Below are 23,162 nucleotides of genomic sequence, written 5' to 3'. Positions count from 1 at the left end.
ATGATACTGAGCACTGAAAGTAGAGGGCTTATATCCTCATTCAAACTACAAGAGATTGTTTCAAAGTTAAACAATCAATACTTTTGAAGTTCTTAGCAAAGGTTGAACTTGGAGATAGGCCTCGATATGTTTATCCTGGATCCTCCCTACAGTAGAATATGTTTACAACATTGAAAGTCTGTATTGAGTCATAAGGGCTAGTAAGAATATGTCAGAGAGTGCTAATTTATTATAGCAGATGAAATTCAAATTAGCAGCATTCTGGAGTTTGTTTGAAAACTTGCCAAATTAAGAACTAAACGCATACACACTAAGATCAAGAGTTTAATTAGTTAGTGAACTCTGGGTCAGCATTCCGCGATAACCTTCTTGACGTGTAATTACCGTAGATTGAGACGTGCTTTTATTTCTTAAAGGATATAACAGGAACATTTGTTAGTTATTGTGAAAGCACTGCCGGCAGTATTTCTTGAAATGGGAGTGTGTCAAACCAATTAGATGTCTCTCCTTCACTACACCGTGGAGATACAGTCTTCTCTACAGAACTGAATACATACTGTATGGGTCATGTACAATTATACTGATTGCTCTAACAAAAGGTCCACTGAGGTCTGTTTAAGAAATGAACTTTGTTAGATGGAATTGTCTTAAGACAGCAATACATTTCTCTCTGTCCAAGGAGGCATGTCTTGTGTTGTAATGCACCCAATATGATTGTGAGCTTATATATCTGTTGAGCAAAGGTATACAACCATAGCCTCAGGCATAGAATGACATACTGCATCTGAAGTAGTAGCTACGGAACTACAGTTGGGTGGTATACAAATTCAGATATAATTTAGCAACAAACTATTAAAAAGACCAGCCTGGTCCCAGATGTGGTTGTGCTGTCTTGCCAACTCCTATGTTGTGACAATGACCATGGCAGTTGGCAAGACCAGGTTATTGGGAAACTGAGTAGAACCAGAACCACATACTTTTGGCACTCATTCAGGGCGAGGACATGGGGGTGGTCGTCTTCAGAGAGTGTGACCACAGCCTCTCTGCTAAAGGAACCGGGCCGACTTTGGTCCACGCTGTGCCTGGTGATGCTGGAGGTGGTTGAGCTGGTCCAGTACAGAGTGTCCCAGGCACGGTGGTACGCCAACCCCTCCACTGAACCCACATCTGGGGGGACACAGACATGAGCGTCACCATGATCATCCAACCATCCAGCCTCCACTAATTCATTGTAAATTCTAACATGTAATGGACTTGGCATTAATCAACTGGTAATACATGAAGTACATTTGACTCTACTGATAAAGGTGGACAGAACTGAAGCCACTTCAGGGTGAACAAAGCCAATGATTTTTTTTGATGAAATGTTGACTTGCACATACCACCATGCTTCTTTAATTTGCAGTGTTTCCAGGGTGTCTCATTCATTGATTGAATGTCTACTGTTATCTTAGTGAGCAGGGATATTTGAATGGCAATTCAATAGTGACCAAAAATACCAAATTAAATCAAATAGATTCAGCTAACTGTATGTGCTTGGCATGAAAATAGGGTTGCGTCAGAGTACTAGGACATGTTTGTCCTAACAGGACAAAGCACACATATTTCTGTCCTTGCTTTGCACTAAAATATCTGGCATTTTTACTGAACCATTGGTAAGGTGCTCGGATAAAACATGAACACCTTAATTCTATCCTATAACTCCAACTCAATGGCACATGTACTCTACAATCTCCTCTGGATGGAGTGCTTAATTGGTCTTAATGGTGAACATGTGATCAATTCTGGAGATATGGGCTGAATCCAGTGCTTTCTAGAAGCCATAAACCATACATACAGAATACTCAATGCACTATCTGAGTCAGCTCGATTGCTAATTAATTGTTTGCAATAAAAGGCGACTGACAGCTTGGTTTTCTGGAAATCGTTGGGAATGGCCAGGGAGTAATTAATGGAGGACGTGGAGTTTCATTAAGGAAATATGGATGATTAACATCTTCACCCTTCTTCAATAACAGGGTAAGCAGTAAAACGTTGTGGAGAAGAAGGAGAGAAGGGGGAGAAGAGGGTTAGGAGACGGAGGTAGAGAAGACGGAGAGGGTGGAGAGGATGAATTTGATAATTGTTTAGATGAATAACCAGAGTCCTGAATCCAACCAACAATGATGACAAGTGAGTAAAAAAATATATAGCTAAGTTAAAATAAAGGCAATGGATGCTTTAGTGCTAAATTAATCACGCCAACTCTACACCTGAACAGGCTAGGCATGGATAGAGGACAACCAATTACACAAAGAGGTGCAGAGAAGGATATCAAACACATAGACCAACTTGACATCCACATAACTTTCTTTATTCAGCAATTCTTTTAAAAATGACAATAGCTCCTCTTGGTCAAAGCCAAAATAAAAAATCTCTCTCCAGTCACTCACTCACTCACTGTCTGTCTGTCTGTCTGTCTGTCTGTCTGTCTGTCTGTCTGTCTGTCTGTCTGTCTGTCTGTCTGTCTGTCTGTCTGTCTGTCTGTCTGTCTGTCTGTCTGTCTGTCTGTCTGTCTGTCTGTCTGTCTGTCTGTCTGTCTGTCTGTCTGTCTGTCTGTCTGTCTGTCTGTCTGTCTGTCTGTCTGTCTGTCTGTCTGTCTGTCTGTCTGTCTGTCTGTCTGTCTGTCTGTCTGTCTGTCTGTCTGTCTGTCTGTCTGTCTGTCTGTCTGTCTGTCTGTCTGTCTGTCTGTCTGTCTGTCTGTCTGTCTGTCTCTCTCTCTCTCTCTCTCTCTCTCTCTCTCTCTCTCTCTCTCTCTCTGCCTGTCTGTCACTCTCTCTGTCTGTCACTCTCTCTGTCTGTCACTCTCTCTCTCTCTCTGTCTGTCTGTCTGTGTTTTGCCAACAGTAGAACATGGTGGGGATGTGGATCAGTGGACTCCCACTGTTCTCCCAGAATATGAGGGGTGAGTGAGTGACTTGAGCTCCCATCTCAGAGGAGACTTTAGAGAGAGGCAGAAGATGCTAAGCGTGCAGAACAGAGGCTTTCCCTGCTCATCTGCCTCCACTCAGCCTTATCTAGCCTAGATTGAGTGGGTTAGAGAGGGAGAGAGGCAATGGCTCTGCTGCCTCTTCTCCTGCCATCTAGAATGATTGACTGACTGGCAGGCTAAAAAAAGTGTTATGAATTGCATTATTTCACATTCTATATGAATTTATGTATTCAAGCCAAATAAAGATATTTTGAATTTATCTGTGGAAGATGCCATTTTCACAAGCCCCCATGTGTCCTATAAATGCACTTAATCCCCAAATATAATCCCCAAAACATAAATACCCTAAATACTCAGGTTTATTTTATGCAGCCGCTGTTTCTTGCAATACTGCTAACCTTAGCCAGCTAATCCTGTAGTGAAAGCTGCAAATGCTGCTCTGCTAGCCAGAGTGGTCAATATACCTTGTATCACTCTCTGTGGCCACTTATTTATGTTTTGGTCTAAATGTGGTGAAAATGAGAGCAGGGTAATTTTCTCTATCAATAGTAAGACCTAAAAAACATCCCCCATTGTAACCATCTTATTTGACAGTTAAATGGGACCCATTTAGGACAAGAAGAATAGAGGTGGCCATTACAATACTCTATACTTGATGGAGTATGCATTGAAGCCATACAATACATCAAGGGCGCGGCCACTTTATTCTCCACAAATGGCTTTTCACAAATGGCTGCTGCGATGCAAGCTGCAGACCCTGATTTCACATCATACAGTAGGACCTTCATTTCACATCCTTGACTTAGAACCCTGCCCAGCAAACAAGGAACATTCCCAGAATGTTCTAGATAGTGTTTTATGTAACATTAGAATGATAACATTCAAAAAACATACAAAAAATGTTTTTAATAACAATTTTTTTTAATGTTTGAAATTAAATATCCTTGTAATGTTCTCCTAAAATTCCCCAAAATGCACAATATCTGCAACAGCCACCAAAGAACATTCCCCAAAAGTTCTCATTAGATTTCCAGGTAATGCAATTACACAATGTACAATAGCAGCAATGTTTTCCCAGCAAAACACATTTTGTTCTGTGCAAGTTCCCAGAACATTCGTTAGGTTGTGGCAAATGTTTTCAGAACACAAAAACTGTCCAGTCGTGCTGATGATTATACGTTTGAATAAAATAAAATTTATTGCAAGAATGTCCCCACAACACATTTGATCTGTTCTTTAGCGGTTCACAGAATGCTTCATTAGGTTGTGGGAACAGTCTGGTGGGAACATTGTGGGTACAAAACACAAAAAAACTGTCCAGTTGTGCGGATGATTGTACAGGAGATAGGTTCCCAAAACACTAAAACTGTCCAGTTGTGCTGACATTCAAATAACGTGCACAAAACACTCCTTTGATGTTGCAAGAATGTTGACAGAACAGCCTTTGAGTTCTTTAAAGGTTCCCAAAACATTTAATTAGGTTGTGGTAACAGTGTGGGCACATTACAAGAGATGTCTGGGATGTTGGAAGACTATTCTTGTGATATTCATGGAAGTTGCACAGAACATTCACACAATGTCCAAATAAGCCAGTTTTTATGATGTTCATAGCACATTTGTTTTAGGTTTAACATAATATTCCATTGACATACACGCAATATACAGTACATTTGACCTTGTATTGGAAGTCCTCAGAACATTTAAAGAATGTGGATTTTAGGACTGACTACAAGGTGATAGAGACACACATGGCATTTACATTTAATTCATAGGACATTTTAACAGAATTTAAATCATACACAAACAACCACATGTTTAACACTTTATTTATACATACTTTTTTGTGTTACTGTCACGTTCTGACCTTTATTTCCTTTGTTTTGTATTTATTTAGTATGGTCAGGGCGTGAGTTGGCTGGGCAGTCTATGTTTGTTTTTCTATGTTTTGGGGTATTTCTATGTTTCGGCCTAGAATGGTTCTCAATCAGAGGCAGGTGTCATTAGTTGTCTCTGATTCAGAATCATACATAGGTAGCCTGGGTTTCACTGTGTGTTTGTGGGTGATTGTTCCTGTCTCTGTGTTTGCACCAGATAGGACTGTTTAGGTTTTCACTTTTCTTGTTTTGTTTAGTTATTTCATGTATAGTGTCTTTATAAATTAAAGAACATGAATAACCACCACGCTGCATTTTGGTCCGCTTCTCCTTCACAACAGGAAAACCGTTACAGAATCACCCACCACAACAGGACCAAGCGACGTGGTAACGGGCAACAGCAACAGCAGCGAGAAGAGGAATGGACATGGGAGGATGAGTTGGATAGAAAAGGACCCTGGGCACAGCCTGGAGAATATCGCCGCCCCAAAGAAGAGCTGGAGGCGGCGAAGGCGGAGAGGCGCTGGTATGAGGAGGCAGCACGGCGTAGGAGACCTGCGCCAACTTCTTGTGCTTACCGGGGGGCTGGAGAGACCGGGCAGGCACCGTGTTATGCTGTGGTGCGCACGGTGTCCCCAGTGCGGGTGCACAGCCCGGCGCGGTACATTCCAGCTCCGCGTATCGGCCAGGCTAGAGTGGGCATCGAGCCAAGTGCCATGAAGCCGGCTCTACGCATCTGGTCTCCAGTGCGTCTCCTTGGGCCGGCTTACATGGCACCAGCCTTTTGCACGGTGTCCCTGGTTCGCCTGCATAGCCAGGCTTTTGCCTGTGTTTAGCTCCATTACGTTTCTTTTTTATCCTGAAAAACTCCCCAGTCCTTAACAATTACAAGCATGCCCATAACATGATGCAGCCACCACTATGCTTGAAAATATGGAGAGTGGTACTCAGTAATGAGTTGTATTGGATCTTCTTTATTTATGTTTACCCATCTACCATTAGGTGCCATTCTTTGAGTCATTGGAAAATCTCGCTAGTCTTTGTGGATTCAAATCCACTGCTCGACTGAGGGACCTAATTGTATGTGTGGGGTACACCAATGAGGTAGTCATTCAAAATTCATGCAGCTTACTATGTGACATGTTAAGTACATTTTTACTTATTTATAGGCTCAAGACATTTCAGCTTTTAACTTAATTAATTTGTAAACATTTTGAAAAACATACTTCCACTTTGACATTACGGGGTATTGTGTGTAGGCCACTGACAAAACATCTACATTTAATGTATTTAAAATTCAGGCTGTAACACAACATGTGGAAAGTCAAGAGGTGTAAATACTTTCTGAAGGCACTGTAGCCATGGCAGAGTGGTCAATCAGGAATGCCATGATTCCTTCTTTGCCTTCATAGACATAAGTAACCCAGGGAAATACTGGTAACTGGGTTATTCACCATCACTTAACCAATCCTCTTCAGATGCTGCGTACTTCCACTATCCAAAACTATGAGTTTTGATCTAGGATCACTTTTGCTTTTCAGATAATACAAATAAGACTGGGAGGGACCATATCAAACATCCTAAAGTAAGAATTATATCGGGTGCGTTTTTGAAGTTTAACAGTCAATTTATACACAATGTTTTATTTTTTACAGTTAGCCTGAATTCTGCATTTCAGACTGGATTTATAAATCTGGACAAACAAAAGACATCTCTGTTAGTAGATTATATCTGAGCCTCAATTTCACAGTTGTTTAAAAAAAAAAAAAAATCTTCAGCTTTGCATTAAATCTCTGCACAACCAGTGGATATCTGTGGTATTGTGGGGTTTTTTCTCAGTCTAATTATGATCAATCAGGATTTTTTTTAGCTAGGACTCCGGTACACAGGCGGAGGCGCTACAGTACAGTAGGTGACGGTAATGCAACATACATATAAAGTATTTATATTTACTTTGGATCTGGAACCCCTCAACTGAAGCTAGCCAACTAGCCAACTAACTACCAGCTTCAGCAAAACATTGCTAGCGGTCTTCAGCTAACCGGTCAGCTAACCGGTCATCAGCTAACCTTTAGCTCGGAAAGCTCCCGCCAGTTCGAACAACGCGACTCTAACCAGAGCATAACGGACCTATCTATTATTTTATTTATTTATTTTTCACCCCCGGATTCCCATCGCAAACGGAACATTTTGAGCTCCTGGGCTACAATATCCAGACCCACGACCGGTCCATTGATGTCACCGCATGAAGAGGAATAAACAGACTCCCCCCATCGCGACGTCCCCAAAGGCTAACTCTCTAGCCCTTGCTATCTCCTTGCTTGCAAATTCGGCCTGCTAACTGCTAGCTTGTTTAGCCCGGTCCGCTAACTGCTACCGTGTTTAGCACCGTCTACTAACTGTTAGCTTGTTAGCACAGGCCTGCTAACCATCTGAATCGCCGCGTCCCAAACACTCACTGAACCCATATTTACTTTCTATCCCTTTTCGATTTTTAATTTGTTTATACCTTCCGGTAACCTGCCTCACCCAATGTGATACGGAACCGCTATTATCTTTACATTTTTAGAACACACTCAAGAACCTTCAGAAGCTAACCAGCTAACTGGCTACAAGCTATTTAGTCATTGTTAGTTTTCTAACCTGGATAACACTCGCCAGTCCAGCTTCCCTGCCCCATCCACCGCTGCCCCTTGGACACTGATCACTTGGCTACATAGCTGATGCATGCTGGACTGTCCATTAATTCACGGTAATCCATTCTGCTTGTTTATGTTTTATCTGTCGGCCCCAGCCGCACTTAGGCTCTGTGTGTAGTTAATCCGACCCTCTCTGCCTAATCAATCGCCATTCTACCTGCTGTTGTTGTGCTAGCTGATTAGCTGTTGTTGTCTCACCTACTGTTTTAGCTAGCTCTCCCAATTCAACACCTGTGATTACTGTATGCCTTGCTGTATGTCTCTCTCAAATGTCAATATGCCTTGTATACTGTTGTGCAGGTTAGTTATCATTGTTTTAGTTTACAATGGAGCCCCTAGTTCCACTCTTTATACCCCTGATACCTCCTTTGTCCCACCCCCCACACATGCGGTGACCTCACCCATTACAACCAGCATGTCCAGAGATACAACCTCTCTCATCATCACCCAGTGCCTGGGCTTACCTCCGCTGTACCCGCACCCCACCATACCCCTGTTTGCGCATTATGCCCTGAATATATTCTACCATGCCCAGAAACCTGCTCCTCTTATTCTCTGTCCCCAACGCCCTAGGCGACCAGTTTTGATAGCCTTCAGCCGCACCCTCATACTACTCCTTCTCTGTTCCGCGGGTGATGTGGAGGTAAACCCAGGCCCTGCATGTCCCCAGGCACCCTCATTTGTTGACTTCTGTGATCGAAAAAGCCTTGGTTTCATGCATGTCAACATCAGAAGCCTCCTCCCTAAGTGTGTCTTACTCACTGCTCTAGCACACTCTGCTAACCCTGATGTCCTTGCCGTGTCTGAATCCTGGCTCAGGAAGGCCACCAAAAATTCTGAGATTTCCATACCCAACTATAACATCTTCCGTCAAGATAGAACTGCCAAAGGGGGAGGAGTTGCAGTCTACTGCAGAGATAGCCTGCAAAGTAATGTCATACTCTCCAGGTCCATACCCAAACAGTTCGAACTACTAATTTTGAAAATTACTCTCTCCAGAAATAAGTCTCTCACTGTTGCCGCCTGCTACCGACCCCCCTCAGCTCCCAGCTGTGCCCTGGACACCATTTGTGAATTGATCGCCCCCCATCTAGCTTCAGAGTTTGTTCTGTTAGGTGACCTAAACTGGGATATGCTTAACACCCCGGCAGTCCTACAATCTAAGCTAGATGCCCTCAATCTCACTCAAATCATCAAGGAACCCACCAGGTACAACCCTAACTCTGTAAACAAGGGCACCCTCATTGACGTCATCCTGACCAACTGGCCCTCCAAATACACCTCCGCTGTCTACAACCAGGATCTCAGCGATCACTGCCTCATTGCCTGTATCCGCTACGGAGCCGCAGTCAAACGACCACCCCTCATCACTGTCAAACGCTCCCTAAAACACTTCTGTGAGCAGGCCTTTCTAATCGACCTGGCCCGGGTATCCTGGAAGGACATTGACCTCATCCCGTCAGTTGAGGATGCCTGGTCTTTCTTTAAAAGTAACTTCCTCACCATTTTAGATAAGCATGCTCCGTTCAAAAAATGCAGAACTAAGAACAGATATAGCCCCTGGTTCACTCCAGACCTGACTGCCCTCGACCAGCACAAAAACATCCTGTGGCGGACTGCGCTAACATCGAATAGTCCCCGCGATATGCAACTGTTCAGGGAAGTCAGGAACCAATACACACAGTCAGTCAGGAAAGCTAAAGCCAACTTCTTCAGGCAGAAGTTTGCATCCTGTAGCTCCAACTCCAAAAAGTTCTGGGACACTGTGAAGTCCATGGAGAACAAGAGCACCTCCTCCCAGCTGCCCACTGCACTGAGACTAGGTAACATGGTCACCACCGATAAATCCATGATTATCGAAAACTTCAACAAGCATTTCTCAACGGCTGGCCATGCCTTCCGCCTGGCTACTCCAACCTCGGACAACAGCTCCCCCCCCCCCCCGCAGCTACTCGCCCAAGCCTCTCCAGGTTCTCCTTTACCCAAATCCAGATAGCAGATGTCCTGAAAGAGCTGCAAAACCTGGACCCGTACAAATCAGCTGGGCTGGACAATCTGGACCCTCTATTCCTGAAACTATCCGCCGCCATTGTCGCAACCCCTATTACCAGCCTGTTCAACCTCTCTTTCATATCGTCTGAGATCCCCAAGGATTGGAAAGCTGCCGCAGTCATCCCCCTCTTCAAAGGGGGCGACACCCTGGACCCAAACTGTTACAGACCTATATCCATCCTGCCCTGCCTATCTAAGGTCTTCGAAAGCCAAGTCAACAAACAGGTCACTGACCATCTTGAATCCCACCGTACCTTCTCCGCTGTGCAATCTGGTTTCCGAGCCGGTCACGGGTGTACCTCAGCCACGCTCAAGGTACTAAACGATATCATAACCGCCATCGATAAAAGACAGTACTGTGCAGCCGTCTTCATAGACCTTGCCAAGGCTTTCGACTCTGTCAATCACTGTATTCTTATCGGCAGACTCAGTAGCCTCGGTTTTTCGGATGACTGCCTTGCCTGGTTCACCAATTACTTTGCAGACAGAGTTCAGTGGGTCAAATCGGAGGGCATGCTGTCCGGTCCTCTGGCAGTCTCTATGGGGGTGCCACAGGGTTCAATTCTCGGGCCGACTCTTTTCTCTGTATATATCAATGATGTTTATCATGCTGCGGGCGATTCCCTGATCCACCTCTACGCAGACGACACCATTCTATATACTTCCGGCCCGTCCTTGGACACTGTGCTATCTAACCTCCAAACGAGCTTCAATGCCATACAGCACTCCTTCCGTGGCCTCCAACTGCTCTTAAACGCTAGTAAAACCAAATGCATGCTTTTCAACCGTTCGCTGCCTGCACCCGCACGCCTGACCAGCATCACCACCCTGGATGGTTCCGACCTTGAATATGTGGACATCTATAAGTACCTAGGTGTCTGGCTAGACTCTAAACTCTCCTTCCAGACCCATATCAAACATCTCCAATCGAAAATCAAATCAAGAGTCGGCTTTCTATTCCGCAACAAAGCCTCCTTCACTCACGCCGCCAAACTTACCCTAGTAAAACTGACTATCCTACCGATCCTCGACTTCGGCGACGTCATCTACAAAATTGCTTCCAACACTCTACTCAGCAAACTGGATGCAGTTTATCACAGTGCCATCCGTTTTGTCACTAAAGCACCTTATACCACCCACCACTGCGACTTGTATGCTCTAGTCGGCTGGCCCTCGCTACATATTCGTCGCCAGACCCACTGGCTCCAGGTCATCTACAAGTCCATGCTAGGTAAAGCTCCGCCTTATCTCAGTTCACTGGTTACGATGGCAACACCCATCCGTAGCACGCGCTCCAGCAGGTGTATCTCACTGATCATCCCTAAAGCCAACACCTCATTTGGCCGCCTTTCGTTCCAGTTCTCTGCTGCCTGTGACTGGAACGAATTGCAAAAATCGCTGAAGTTGGAGACTTTTATCTCCCTCACCAACTTCAAACATCTGCTATCTGAGCAGCTAACCGATCGCTGCAGCTGTACATAGTCTATTGGTAAATAGCCCACCCATTTTCACCTACCTCATCCCCATACTGTTTTTATTTATTTATTTTTATTTTTCTGTTCTTTTGCACACCAATATCTCTACCTGTACATAACCATCTGATCATTTATCACTCCAGTGTTAATCTGCATAATTGTAATTATTTGCCTACCTTCTCATGCCTTTTGCACACAATGTATATATAGACTCCCCTTTTTTCTACTGTGTTATTGACTTGTTAATTGTTTACTCCATGTGTAACTCTGTGTTGTCTGTTCACACTGCTATGCCTTATCTTGGCCAGGTCGCAGTTGTAAATGAGAACTTGTTCTCAACTAGCCTACCTGGTTAAATAAAGGTGAAATAAAAAAAATAAAAATAAAAAAAATAAAAATCCACAGAAAAAGAGGTGACAACGGTAGCCAGCTAGCTAGGGCAATAGTGGACAGTGTCCCTTTCTCCAAATGGGAAAGGTAGCTGGCTAGCACAATGGTACTGTACTTCGCCACTGAAAAGCTCAGATAATACTTTTTTTTGCCCTTTTGACCCACATTTTAATTGCATAGACAATCAGGAAAAAATGTAGTGTATCAAAAGACTCACAAGCATGAAGATGGCATGCTCGATGGGGGGCATTTATGCACTGACCAATGGGATGCTCGAGGAGGGGCGTTCATGCAGGAACCAATGGGATGCTCGAGGGGGGTTCCTGCAGACATGCAGGAACACCCCGAATTGTGGGCCGCAATCACAGACTATTGGCATGACTGGACACTGTTTGTGCCATGAGAACATTTGCCGTGATATAATGAATGTTCTGGGAACTATTACAGACCCAATTTTGGTTTGCTGGGTGCATTACAACAAGATCAATATTTTGAGGGAAAAAATGAATGTATTTCAAACTCATACAAATATGTGTTCTGTAAGGCATAAACGTATATGCACACTTGTAAATAAACAGACATGCATTAAATGCAAAATATAAAACATTTTAAACAGCACTCACTTTCAGCTATGACAGATCGTCCTGTCCAGTCGTCATTAATCATCTGGATATTCCCAAAATGGATGTCGCTGAAGAAGATGCGATTGGTCCCTCCACCGGTTTTCTGGCGGTAATCAAAGGTCAGCGCTATGACATTCTTGAAGTACGCGGGCCTCTCGAAGGGCTGGACGGGTGAGTTGAGGTCGCTCTCGTCTGAGAGGTGGATGCTCTTCAGTAGGGTTCTCTCAGAATAGAGCAGGTAGCCCTCGTAGCGCTCACAGGCGAAGCCATCTTCTGCCAGGTGGCCATGGGCACAGGAACAAGTCCTACGTCCGCTACCCAGGTGAAAGCAGAGCTGCTGACAGCCTCCGTTGCTCCTGGCACATGGGTTGGTACCTATTGTGGCAGAGACAAACACTGTGTTCAAGACTTATTCTACATCCTTTACTTTCCACTTAGTTTCACGGCTATGAAGCTATCATTGTTATGATCATTTTTACTGTAGTGTCAAAATTAGAAGTGCTAGCGTGATATATATATATATATATATACTGCTCAAAAAAATAAAGGCAACACTTAAACAACACAATGTGACTCCAAGTCAATCACACTTCTGTGAAATCAAACTGTCCACTTAGGAAGCAACACGCATTGACAATACATTTCACATGCTGTGGAATAGACAACAGGTGGAAATTATAGGCAATTAGCAAGACACCCCCAATAAAGGAGTGGTTCTGCAGGTGGTGACCACAGACCACTTCTGAGTTCCTATGCTTCCTGGCTGATGTTTTGGTCACTTTTGAATGCTGGCGGTGCTTTCACTCTAGTGGTAGCATGAGACGGAGTCTACAACCCACACAAGTGGCTCAGGTAGTGCAGCTCATCCAGGATGGCACATCAATGCGAGCTGTGGCAAGAAAGTTTGCTGTGTCTGTCAGCGTAGTGTCCAGAGCATGGAGGCGCTACCAGGAGACAGGCCAGTACATCAGGAGACGTGGAGGAGGCCGTAGGAGGGTAACAACCCAGCACTGCCAGAGCCCTGCAAAATGACCTCCAGCAGGCCACAAATGTGCATGTGTCTGCTCAAACGGTCAGAAACAGACTCCATGAGGGTGGTAAGAGGGCCCGATGTCCACAGGTGGGGGTTGGGCTAACAGCCCAACACCGTGCAGGATGTTTGGCTTTTGCCAGAGAACACCAAGATTGGCAAATTCGCCACTGGCACCCTGTGCTCTTCACAGATGAAAGCAGGTTCACACTAAGCACATGTGACAGACGTGACAGAGTCTGGAGACGCCATGGAGAACGTTCTGCTGCCTGCAACATCTTCCAGCATGACCGGTTTGGCGGTGGGTCAGTCATGGTGTGGGGTGGCATTTCTTTGGGGGGCCGCACAGCCCTCCATGTGCTCGCCAGACGTAGCCTGACTGCCATTAGGTACCGAGATGAGATCCTCAGACCCCTTGTGAGACCATATGCTGGTGCGGTTGGCCCTGGGTTCCTCCTAATGCAAGACAATGCTAGACCTCATGTGGCTGGAGTGTGTCAGCAGTTCCTGCAAGAGGAAGGCATTGATGCTATGGACCGCCCGTCCCCCAGACCTGAATCCAATTGAGCACATCTGGGACATCATGTCTCGCTCCATCCACCACAGATTGTCCAGGTGTTGGCGGATGCTTTAGTCCAGGTCTGGGAGGAGATCCCTCAGGAGACCATCCGCCACCTCATCAGGAGCATGCCCAGGCGTTGTAGGGAGGTCATGCAAGCATGTGGAGGCCACACACACAACTGAGCCTCATTTTGACTTGTTTTAAGGACATTACATCAAAGTTGGATCAGCCTGTAGTGTGGTTTTCCACTTTAATTTTGAGTGTGACTCCAAATCCAGACCTCCATGGGTTGATCAATTTGACTTCCATTGATAATTTTTGTGTGATTTTGTTGTCAGCACATTCAACTATGTAAAGAAAAAAGTATTTAATAAGAATATTTCATTCATTCAGATCTAGGATGTGTTATTTTAGTGTTCCCTTTATTTTTTTGAGCAGTGTATATACACACACACATACACCAGTCAAACATTTTAGAACACCTACTCATTCAAGGGTTTTTCTTTATTTTTACTACACTGCTCAAAAAAATAAAGGGAACACTAAAATAACACATCCTAGATCTGAATGAATGAAATATTCTTATTAAATACTTTTTTCTTTACATAGTTGAATGTGCTGACAACAAAATCTGATGTACTGGCCTGTCTCCTGGTAGCGCCTCCATGCTCTGGACACTACGCTGACACAGATGTGCCATCCTGGATTGATGTGCCATCCTGGATGAGCTACCACCTGTTGTCTATTCCATTTGCACAACAGCATGTGAAATGTATTGTCAATCAGTGTTGCTTCCTAAGTGGACAGTTTGATTTCACAGAAGTGTGATTGACTTGGAGTTACATTGTGTTGTTTAAGTGTTACCTTTATTTTTTTGAGCAGTGTATTTTATAAATTGTAGAAAAAGTGAACACATCAAAACTATGAAATAAAACAAATGGAATCATGTAGAAACCAGAAAAGTGTTAAACAAATTAAAATATATTTTATATTTGAGATTCTTCAAATAGCCACCCTTTGCCTTGACTACAGCTTTGCACACTCTTGGCATTCTCTCAACCAGCTTCATGAGGTAGTCACCTGGAATGGATTTCAATGAACAGGTGTGCCTTGTTAAAAGTACATTTGTGGAATTTCTTTCCTTCTTAACGCGCTTGAGACAAAAAAATTGTGTCGTGACAAGGTATGGGTGGTATACAGAAGAGCCCCATTTGGTAAGAGCTCCATAGCCCCATTTGGTAAAAAAACAAGTCCATATTATGGCAAGAACAGCTCAAATAAGCAAAGAGAAATGACAGTCCATCATTACTTTAAAACATGAAGGTCAGTCAATAGGGAACATTTTAAGAACTTTGAAAGTTTCTTCAAGTGCAGTCGCAAAAACCATCAAACGCTATGATGAAACAGGCTCTCATGAGGACTGCCACAGGAAAGAAAGACCCAGAGTTACCTCTGCTGCAGAGGATAAGTTCATTAGAGTTACCAGCCTCAGAAATTACAGGCCAAATAAATGCTTCACAGAGTTCCAGTAACAGACACAGCTCAACATCAACTGTTCAGAGGAGGCTGTGTGAATCAGGCCTTCGTGGTGAAATTGCTGGTTATTTAACCAGTCAAGTCAGTTAAGAACAAATGACTGCCTTACCCGGTCAAACTCGGACAACACCCTATGGGACTCCTAATCACAACCAGATGTGATGCAGCCTGGATTTGAACAAGGGGTGACACCTCTTGCACTAGGATGCAGTGCCTTAGACCGCTGCACCACTCGGGAGCCCTAAGAAGAGACTTGCTGGGCCAAGAAACACGAGCAATGGACATTAGACCAGTGGAAATCTGTTCTTTGGTCTGATGAGTCCAAATGGAGATTTTTGGTTACAATAACAGTGTCTTTGTGAGACGTGGTATGGGTGAACAGATGATCTCCGCATGTGTATTTCCCACCGAAAAGCATGGAGGAGGTGGTGTTATGGTGTGGAGGTGCTTTGCTGGTGACACTGTCATTGATTTATTTTGAATTCAAGGCACACTTAACCAGCATGGCAACCACAGCATTCTGCAGCGATTCGCCATCCCATCTGGTTGGGCTTAGTGGGATTATCATTTGTTTTTCAACCAGACAATGACCCAAAACACACCTCCAGGCTGTGTAAGGGCTATTTTACCAAGAAGTAGAGTGATAGAGTGCTGCATCAAATGACCTGGCCTCCACAATCGCCCAACCTCAACCCAATTGAGATGGTTTGAGATGAGTCTGACCGCAGAGTGAAGGAAAAGCAGCCAACAAGTGCTCAGCATATGTGGGAACTCCTTCAAGACTGTTGGAAAAGCATTCCAGGTGAAGCTGGTTGAGAGAATGCCAAGAGTGTGCAAATCTGTCATCAAGGCAAAGGGTGGCTATTTGAAGAATCTCAAATAAAAAAATATATTTGGATTTGTTTTTCGTTACTACATGATTCAATATGTGTTATTTCATAGTTTTGATGTCTTCACTATTATTCTACACTGTAGAAAATAGTAAACATAAAGAAAAACCCTTGAATGAGTAGGTGTTCTAAAACTTTGAACGGTAGTGTTGTCACTTGTGTATAGTACTATACATGCACTGTCTATAACTGCAGTTTTGTATTTCCCTTGTGCTAGATGGCTCCCAATTGATTTTGACCAATACATACAGTGGGGCAAAAAAGTATTTAGTCAGCCACCAATTGTGCAAGTTCTCCCACTTAAAAAGATGAGAGAGGTCTGTAATTTTCATCATAGGTACACTTCAACTATGACAGACAAAATGAGAAGAAAAAAATCCAGAAAATCACATTGTAGGATTTTTAATGAATTTATTTAGAAATTATGGTGGAAAATAAGTATTTGGTCACCTACAAACAAGCATGATTTCTGGCTCTCACAGACCTGTAACTTCTTCTTTAAGAGGCTCCTCTGTCCTCCACTCGTTACCTGTATTAATGGCACCTGTTTGAACTTGTTATCAGTATAAAAAACACCTGTCCACAACCTCAAACAGTCACAATCCAAACTCCACTATGGCCAAGACCAAGGAGCTGTCAAAGGACACCAGAAACAAAATTGTAGACCTGCACCGGGCTGGGAAGACTGAATCTGCAATAGGTAAGCAGCTTGATTTGAAGAAATCAACTGTGGGAGCAATTATTAGGAAATGGAAGACATACAAGACCACTGATAATCTCCCTCAATCTGGGGCTCCACGCAAGATCTCACCCCGTGGGGTCAAAATTATCACAAGAACGGTGAGCAAAAATCCCAGAACCACACGGGGGGACCTAGTGAATGACATGCAGAGAGCTGGGACCAAAGTAACAAAGCCTATCATCAGCAAGGGCATTGAAGATGAAACGTGGCTGGGTCTTTCAGCATGACAATGATCCCAAACACACTGCCCGGGCAAAGAAGGAGTGGCTTCGTAAGAAGCATTTCAAGGTCCTGGAGTGGCCTAGCCAGTCTCCAGATCTCAATCCCATAGAAAATCTTTGGAGGGAGTTGAAAGTCCGTGTTGCCCAGCAACAGCCCCAAAACATCACTGCTCTAGAGGAGATCTGCATGGAGGAATGGGCCAAAATACCAGCAACAGTGTGTGAAAAACTTACAGAAAACGTTTGACCTCTGTCATTGCCAACAAAGGGTATATAACTTTTGTTATTGACCAAATACTTATTTTCCACCATAATTTGCAAATAAATTCATTAAAAATCCTACAATGTTATTTTCTGGATTTCCTCATTTTGTCTGTCATAGTTGAAGTGTACCTATGATGAAAATTACAGGCCTCTCTCATCTTTTTAAGTGGGAGAACTTGCACAATTGGTGGCTGACTAAATACTTTTTTGCCCCACTGTAGATTAGGAAATGCAACAATGCTCTGATGACGGTGATTGGTGAGAATCAAAAAGGAGCATTAAGTTGAAACCTTAACCTTTCTCCCGGCCTCTATTGAAGACTGTCACATCCTTCAGGTTGACCCCGAGACCACTTCTCATGGTGACTGCCTCACTGGCTTCACTTTTGAAGCCCCGCCGGATAGAACCGTTGGAGTGAGCTCTGAGGACAGAGAGAGAGTTTTAAAAAGTAATTAAGGACGCTTTCTTCTTAATTCTTCTATGATTCTTAAAAGTACTTATCAATGGCACTTTATCATACAGAAATGTCATTGATAATGACATTGAGGTATGCTAGTACATTTACATAAATATGGTGCCCCTCATGTAAAAAATACTCCGCTGAGGTTCTCCACACTGAGACCTCTGGGATGAAGGGTTAATACCAGGTTAGATGATCAGACTTTACAGCCCAATCTGTGTGCATATAAGGAAATATTAAATTACCTGTCAGACCAGTAGATGTAAGCTCCGAACACGGCCACGGAAAAGAGGTCTACGTTGGCCGCTGACAGTACAATCTCCCTGCTCTCACCCGTCTCAAGGTTGATCCTCTCTATCTTGTCGGTGCGGGCGTCACACCAGTATAATCTATTTTCCTGGAAAGTAATTTGAAAATGCACATAACCAAACTATCCCCCTATCCTCTTATGGGGTACATTGGGTACATTATATCCACACAAAGAAGGATGAGGTTAGGATGCGGGTATGAAACTACTTTAGGATGAGGTGGATGGATCAGAGCTAATAGGACATGTATGATCAGGAGGTGTCTGGTACTGTACCTCATAGTCTATGGAGATCCCATTGGGCCAGGCAATGCCAGAGTTGACCAGGGTGACCTGATCGGAGCCGTCTAGACGGGCTCGACCTATGCAGGGGCTCTGGCCCCATTCTGTCCAAAACAGATACCTGAGACAGATAGATAGAGGGTGGGTGATAGATAGAGGGAGAGAAATAGAGAGGGCAGAGTGGCAAACCCAGAAACATTATTAACATCCAACTGGTTGGACAATTGGAACAGATCTGAAAGGACAAATTGTGTGATCTAATGTGATACCAAAGTTATCAGAGGCTATGCAAGTGAAATCATAGATTGTTACAATTTAGTTCTCCACAAAGCTCTTCTTACAGTAGGCATTTCACACCGTGTCAACACCAGATCATGAAAGTTTAGTGGCAAACTTAAAATGAATCCTACTGCACTACACAAAACAAACATCAATGCAGGGGACATGCTCCTACTGGTAAGCCTAATGACATCAGTTGGCCTTCATCTGCTACATGATCTATTTTCAGTCCAGAAACAGCAGTATGACCCAATGATTATTATCCAGCAACATCTTGATCTCTTTCTGGAGGTGGTCAAGGCTGTCTGACTCATTTCACTCCCTGCTGGTCAAAAACATTTCCATTTCCTTTGCCCATTTTCAACTTTATCTCTTCTTAGTGACTGTCTGTCTGTTACCCATTCATCTTTCTCACACAGACACACACAGACACACACACAGACACACACACAGACACACACACACACACACACACACACACACACACACACACACACACACACACACACACACACACACAGACACACACACACACACACACACACACACACACACACACACACACACACACACACACACACACACACACACACACACCCTTTCTGTGGATGAACAGCGATGGCTCTAGGTTGGTCAAGTCCCTCGGAGATGACTACTGAACGGTAGGCACCACTAACACGGGCAATCTCTATGAGGTTGAAACCATGGTCTGTCCAGTAAAGGTTACCTGTGGGAGGAACATAAAGATACTGGTATTAGAGTTGTACAAAGAACAGTTGTATAAAGGACAGTGTTACAATAGTTTTAATGCATACTGTTATTTATACAAGTTAGTCATATCGAGATTTTTATTTTTTATTTTACCTTTATTTAACTAGGCAAGTCAGGTAAGAACAAATTCTTATTTTCAATGACGGCCTACGGCCTACCTTGTCAGCTCGGGGGTTTGAACTTGCAACCTTCCGGTTGCTAGTCCACCGCTCTAACCACTAGGCTGCCCTAAAATCTCAGGAAATGTTTGATGGAGGTACTTTAAGCGGCCCACATAGGGCCGCTTAAAGTAAGAAGACATTTTGTACATTTTACAGAAGACGCTACTGACCAGCGATCCAGTCCACTGCGATGCCCTCTACCCTGCTGATGCCCGTGGTAATGATGTCCTCCCTCCAGGTCTGATCCCTCTTGGCTCTGGAGATTGTGTTCAGGCCCATGTCTGTCCAGTACACTGTGTCATTACCTGTGGAATGGTAATAAACAAAGTAAGAAAAATAACTGAACTGCACACTTGTGGTATTCTACAGTATATTAGTTGGTGCATAGACTGCAAACTTTTGGTATTCTTTAGTAGTCATGCGTAGACTTGAGCTCGTCAGTAATAATTTTCACCTCAATTTCAAGTGTGTGGACCTGATCTTTTTGTACTATTGTGGAACATGTAGGCACATAACATAGCCTCCCTATTAATGTTAGTGTTTTTTATGGAAGTAAGCTTATTATTATTACAACTACATGCTCCATTTCACAAAATGGGGATGTAAATTATGATTATTGTTCACATATCCATTCAGACCTTATTTCCTTGTTGAAATGCAACATCGGGACATGAAAAGGCTATTGTATACCAGGTTTTATTGGAAAATAAATTGCATATGTAAAACATTGCATCTAAAATGTTATGATCCTTTCTGATTATAACTCTATTTCATATACGACAGGATGAAATACAAAGTCATTCATTTCCGAGTCCAGCCTTAAAGCCTTAAGTACATTTCGTTATTTGCCTGTCAGTTCAGTGGGCCCAGGTTGTTGGGAGGATAGGCAGCGTTATGTGTTTATTTACACCCTCCTGTTTATACAGAATTCACACTCCGTTAACACATATCTTACATGTGACAGGATCCAGCTGGAAGGCTTTCATCTTTTTTACGCACCAATGACCTGCTTCATAATGATATGCAAATTGTATGTGTGAGCTATCCACCGCTGCTGTTGCTGGTTGACTCTGTGCTTAGCTGGGTGTTTGCATGGTCACCTGTATAACAGCAGCAAAGGGGAGGGCAACCAAGACCTTATGCACACAAAAGCCTAAGTTTTTAGCTTTAGACTAGTTTCCTAATTTCCTAAAATGCAAGCTGTCGCACATCAAGATTACCATTGACATTCAGGGTCTCTGAGACATTTCTGACATCCACTGCCTTTGAGCTTTCCGTACTGTGAGAACTGCTGCCTTGCAACACTTATTTTCTGCCAAACCTTCATCCCACTGGACACACCACGTCATTTCAACGTGGATAATTGGGTAATATTTGGTTGAGACGTTGATCTATGAGGTTACAACCGATATTCACCCACTCAAAAAGAAAGCCAAAAGTTAGTTGAGTTTCCAATGTGTATCACCAGGCTTTCAACCAAATTCCAATGGAAAAAGAATGTCAGATTTCTGGTTTAGTTGTCACCCAAATGTCTATCACTGCGCTTTCTAGACAACCATTTCAAAGCACAGCAAAAAGTTCAAATGGGACTACGTCAGATACTGTATGTTGTTTATTTATACAACAATTAATGTGTCCTCAATGTGCTTCATGTAATAGCACAACCACATGATCTGGATTGCAGTTGAGATTACATTAAAAGTACATGGTTTAAGTGATCAATGCGATTATTATTACATAATTTGTGAAGATCTCCTCAGACCTGTAACAACCTATGCATGCAATCTTGAACATGCACGCTTTATATAACTACATAAAAATATATTTATAGTTACAGTAACCTCAAAATGTGGCCATGTTACTCATTTGAAGTTTGAATGTGATATTAGTTTGGAAGATGGCCTTAACTTTAGGCTATTTACTGTATTACAAAAGTAATATTGAATTTACAACCAAATATCAACATTTAAGGAGATGTATTTAATGCTTAGACAGTTCCATCTGAGCCATTGGCTTAATTACATTCTTTAATTTAGTTTTGGGGTTGAGTTGGAGATGTGAATCCCATTATCATTTGTATACTTGTCAACAAGTTAATAGGCTACTTATTGTACTTCAACATTTATATAAAAAATTGTGTTTGGTTGAAAACGCAACCAAATATCAACATTTGCAGGAGATTTATATTCTGCTTGGATAGTGCCACTGACTTAACCTGACTTTAATTCCATTTGGATTACAAATGAATAATTGATATGTTGGATTCACGTCTCCATCGCAACCAGAAATCTAACAATATCACAAAATATAGTTAGTTACTGTACATTTGAGATTAATCGGAGCTTGAAACCCTTGGCCTATTGTATTGTCTATTTTTAGTTGAATTTTGGGTTGAATTATAATAATAGATGTTGATGACTTTGCAAATACTATTTAGGCCTAAATAACATAATTGATAATGAGTATATGAGTGATAAAGTATGGCCACATTTCATTTGCTCTGGTAAAATTACTTTGATAGCAACAGTGAATCTACAGTATTTTGTTTTTAAGTGGAGCTCTCTCAACAATCATTCTCATGACAGCACATTAGTAATATTTAGTGACAAATATAGCTAAGCAGGGTTTGGTTAAAATCCTGGATGGGAGAACAAAGAGTAGCTGTATATAGATACATGTTTTCTTCTATATATCGTTGAAGATCTGACATTGTTTTAGAGGTAAAAATTTGACGTATTTTAAACAAAGTTTGTCTACGTTGAAATGTGGTTAGCATTATGACATACTCTGGTTAAAATTTCACCCTCAAAACAAAAGTTTACGATACTTTTTCCAAATCAAATATATTTGGTGTCCACATCACCAACAACCTATCATGGTCCAAACACACTAGGACAGTTGTGAAGAGGGCACGACATAGCCTATTCCCCCACAGGAGACTGAAAAGATTTGGCTATGGGTCCTCAGATCCTCAAGAAAGGTTCTACAGCTGCACCATCGAGAGTATCCTGACGGGTTGCATCACTGCCTTGTATGGAAACTGCAAGGCACTATAGAGGGTAATGCGTACGGCCCAGTTCATCACACGTTTCCTGCCGTTCAGGACCTCTATACCAGGCTCAGAGGAAGGCCCTAAAAATTGTCAAAGACTCCAGCCACCCTAGTCATAGACTGCACAGAAAGCGATACTGCCAAGTCTATGTCCAAAAGGCTTCTTAACAGCTTCTACCCCCAAACCATAAGACTCCTCAACAGCTAATCAAATGGCTACCCAGACCCCTCTTTTATACTGCTGCTACTCTCTGTTTATTATCTATGCAGTGTCACTAACTCTACCTACCACGTATATATTACCTCAACTACCTCAACTAACCGGTGCCCCTGCACATTGACTCTGTACCGGCACCCCCTGTACATAGCCTCATTATTGTTATTTTACTGCTGCTGTTTAATTATTTGTTACTTTTGTTACTTAAGGGCTTGTAAGTAAGCATTTTACTGTAAGGTACTACACCTGTTGTATTCGGCTCATGTGACAAATACAATTTGATTTGTTTTCCATGTCACAATACG

At 43.0% G+C, this 23,162-nt stretch overlaps 1 protein-coding gene across 1 annotated transcript in view; it reads right to left on the bottom strand.

The window, feature by feature from the left end:
- LOC110504354 (low-density lipoprotein receptor-related protein 1B) overlaps window positions 1–23,162 on the bottom strand; it is a 430,734-nt gene that overhangs the window by 98,049 nt on the left and 309,523 nt on the right. The window contains exons 37-43 of the mRNA XM_036965026.1: window positions 19,760–19,894; window positions 19,255–19,384; window positions 18,373–18,499; window positions 18,035–18,186; window positions 17,626–17,750; window positions 12,085–12,459; window positions 978–1,167 (exon numbers count right to left, since the gene is read on the bottom strand). Coding sequence (XP_036820921.1) covers window positions 978–1,167; window positions 12,085–12,459; window positions 17,626–17,750; window positions 18,035–18,186; window positions 18,373–18,499; window positions 19,255–19,384; window positions 19,760–19,894 — 1,234 coding nt within the window. The remainder of the gene's footprint in view (window positions 1–977; window positions 1,168–12,084; window positions 12,460–17,625; window positions 17,751–18,034; window positions 18,187–18,372; window positions 18,500–19,254; window positions 19,385–19,759; window positions 19,895–23,162) is intronic.

This window comes from Oncorhynchus mykiss, chromosome 3 (assembly GCF_013265735.2).
Source record: "Oncorhynchus mykiss isolate Arlee chromosome 3, USDA_OmykA_1.1, whole genome shotgun sequence".
In the NCBI taxonomy this organism is placed as follows: Eukaryota; Metazoa; Chordata; class Actinopteri; order Salmoniformes; family Salmonidae; genus Oncorhynchus; species Oncorhynchus mykiss.
This window is presented reverse-complemented; position numbering and strand designations above follow the sequence as displayed.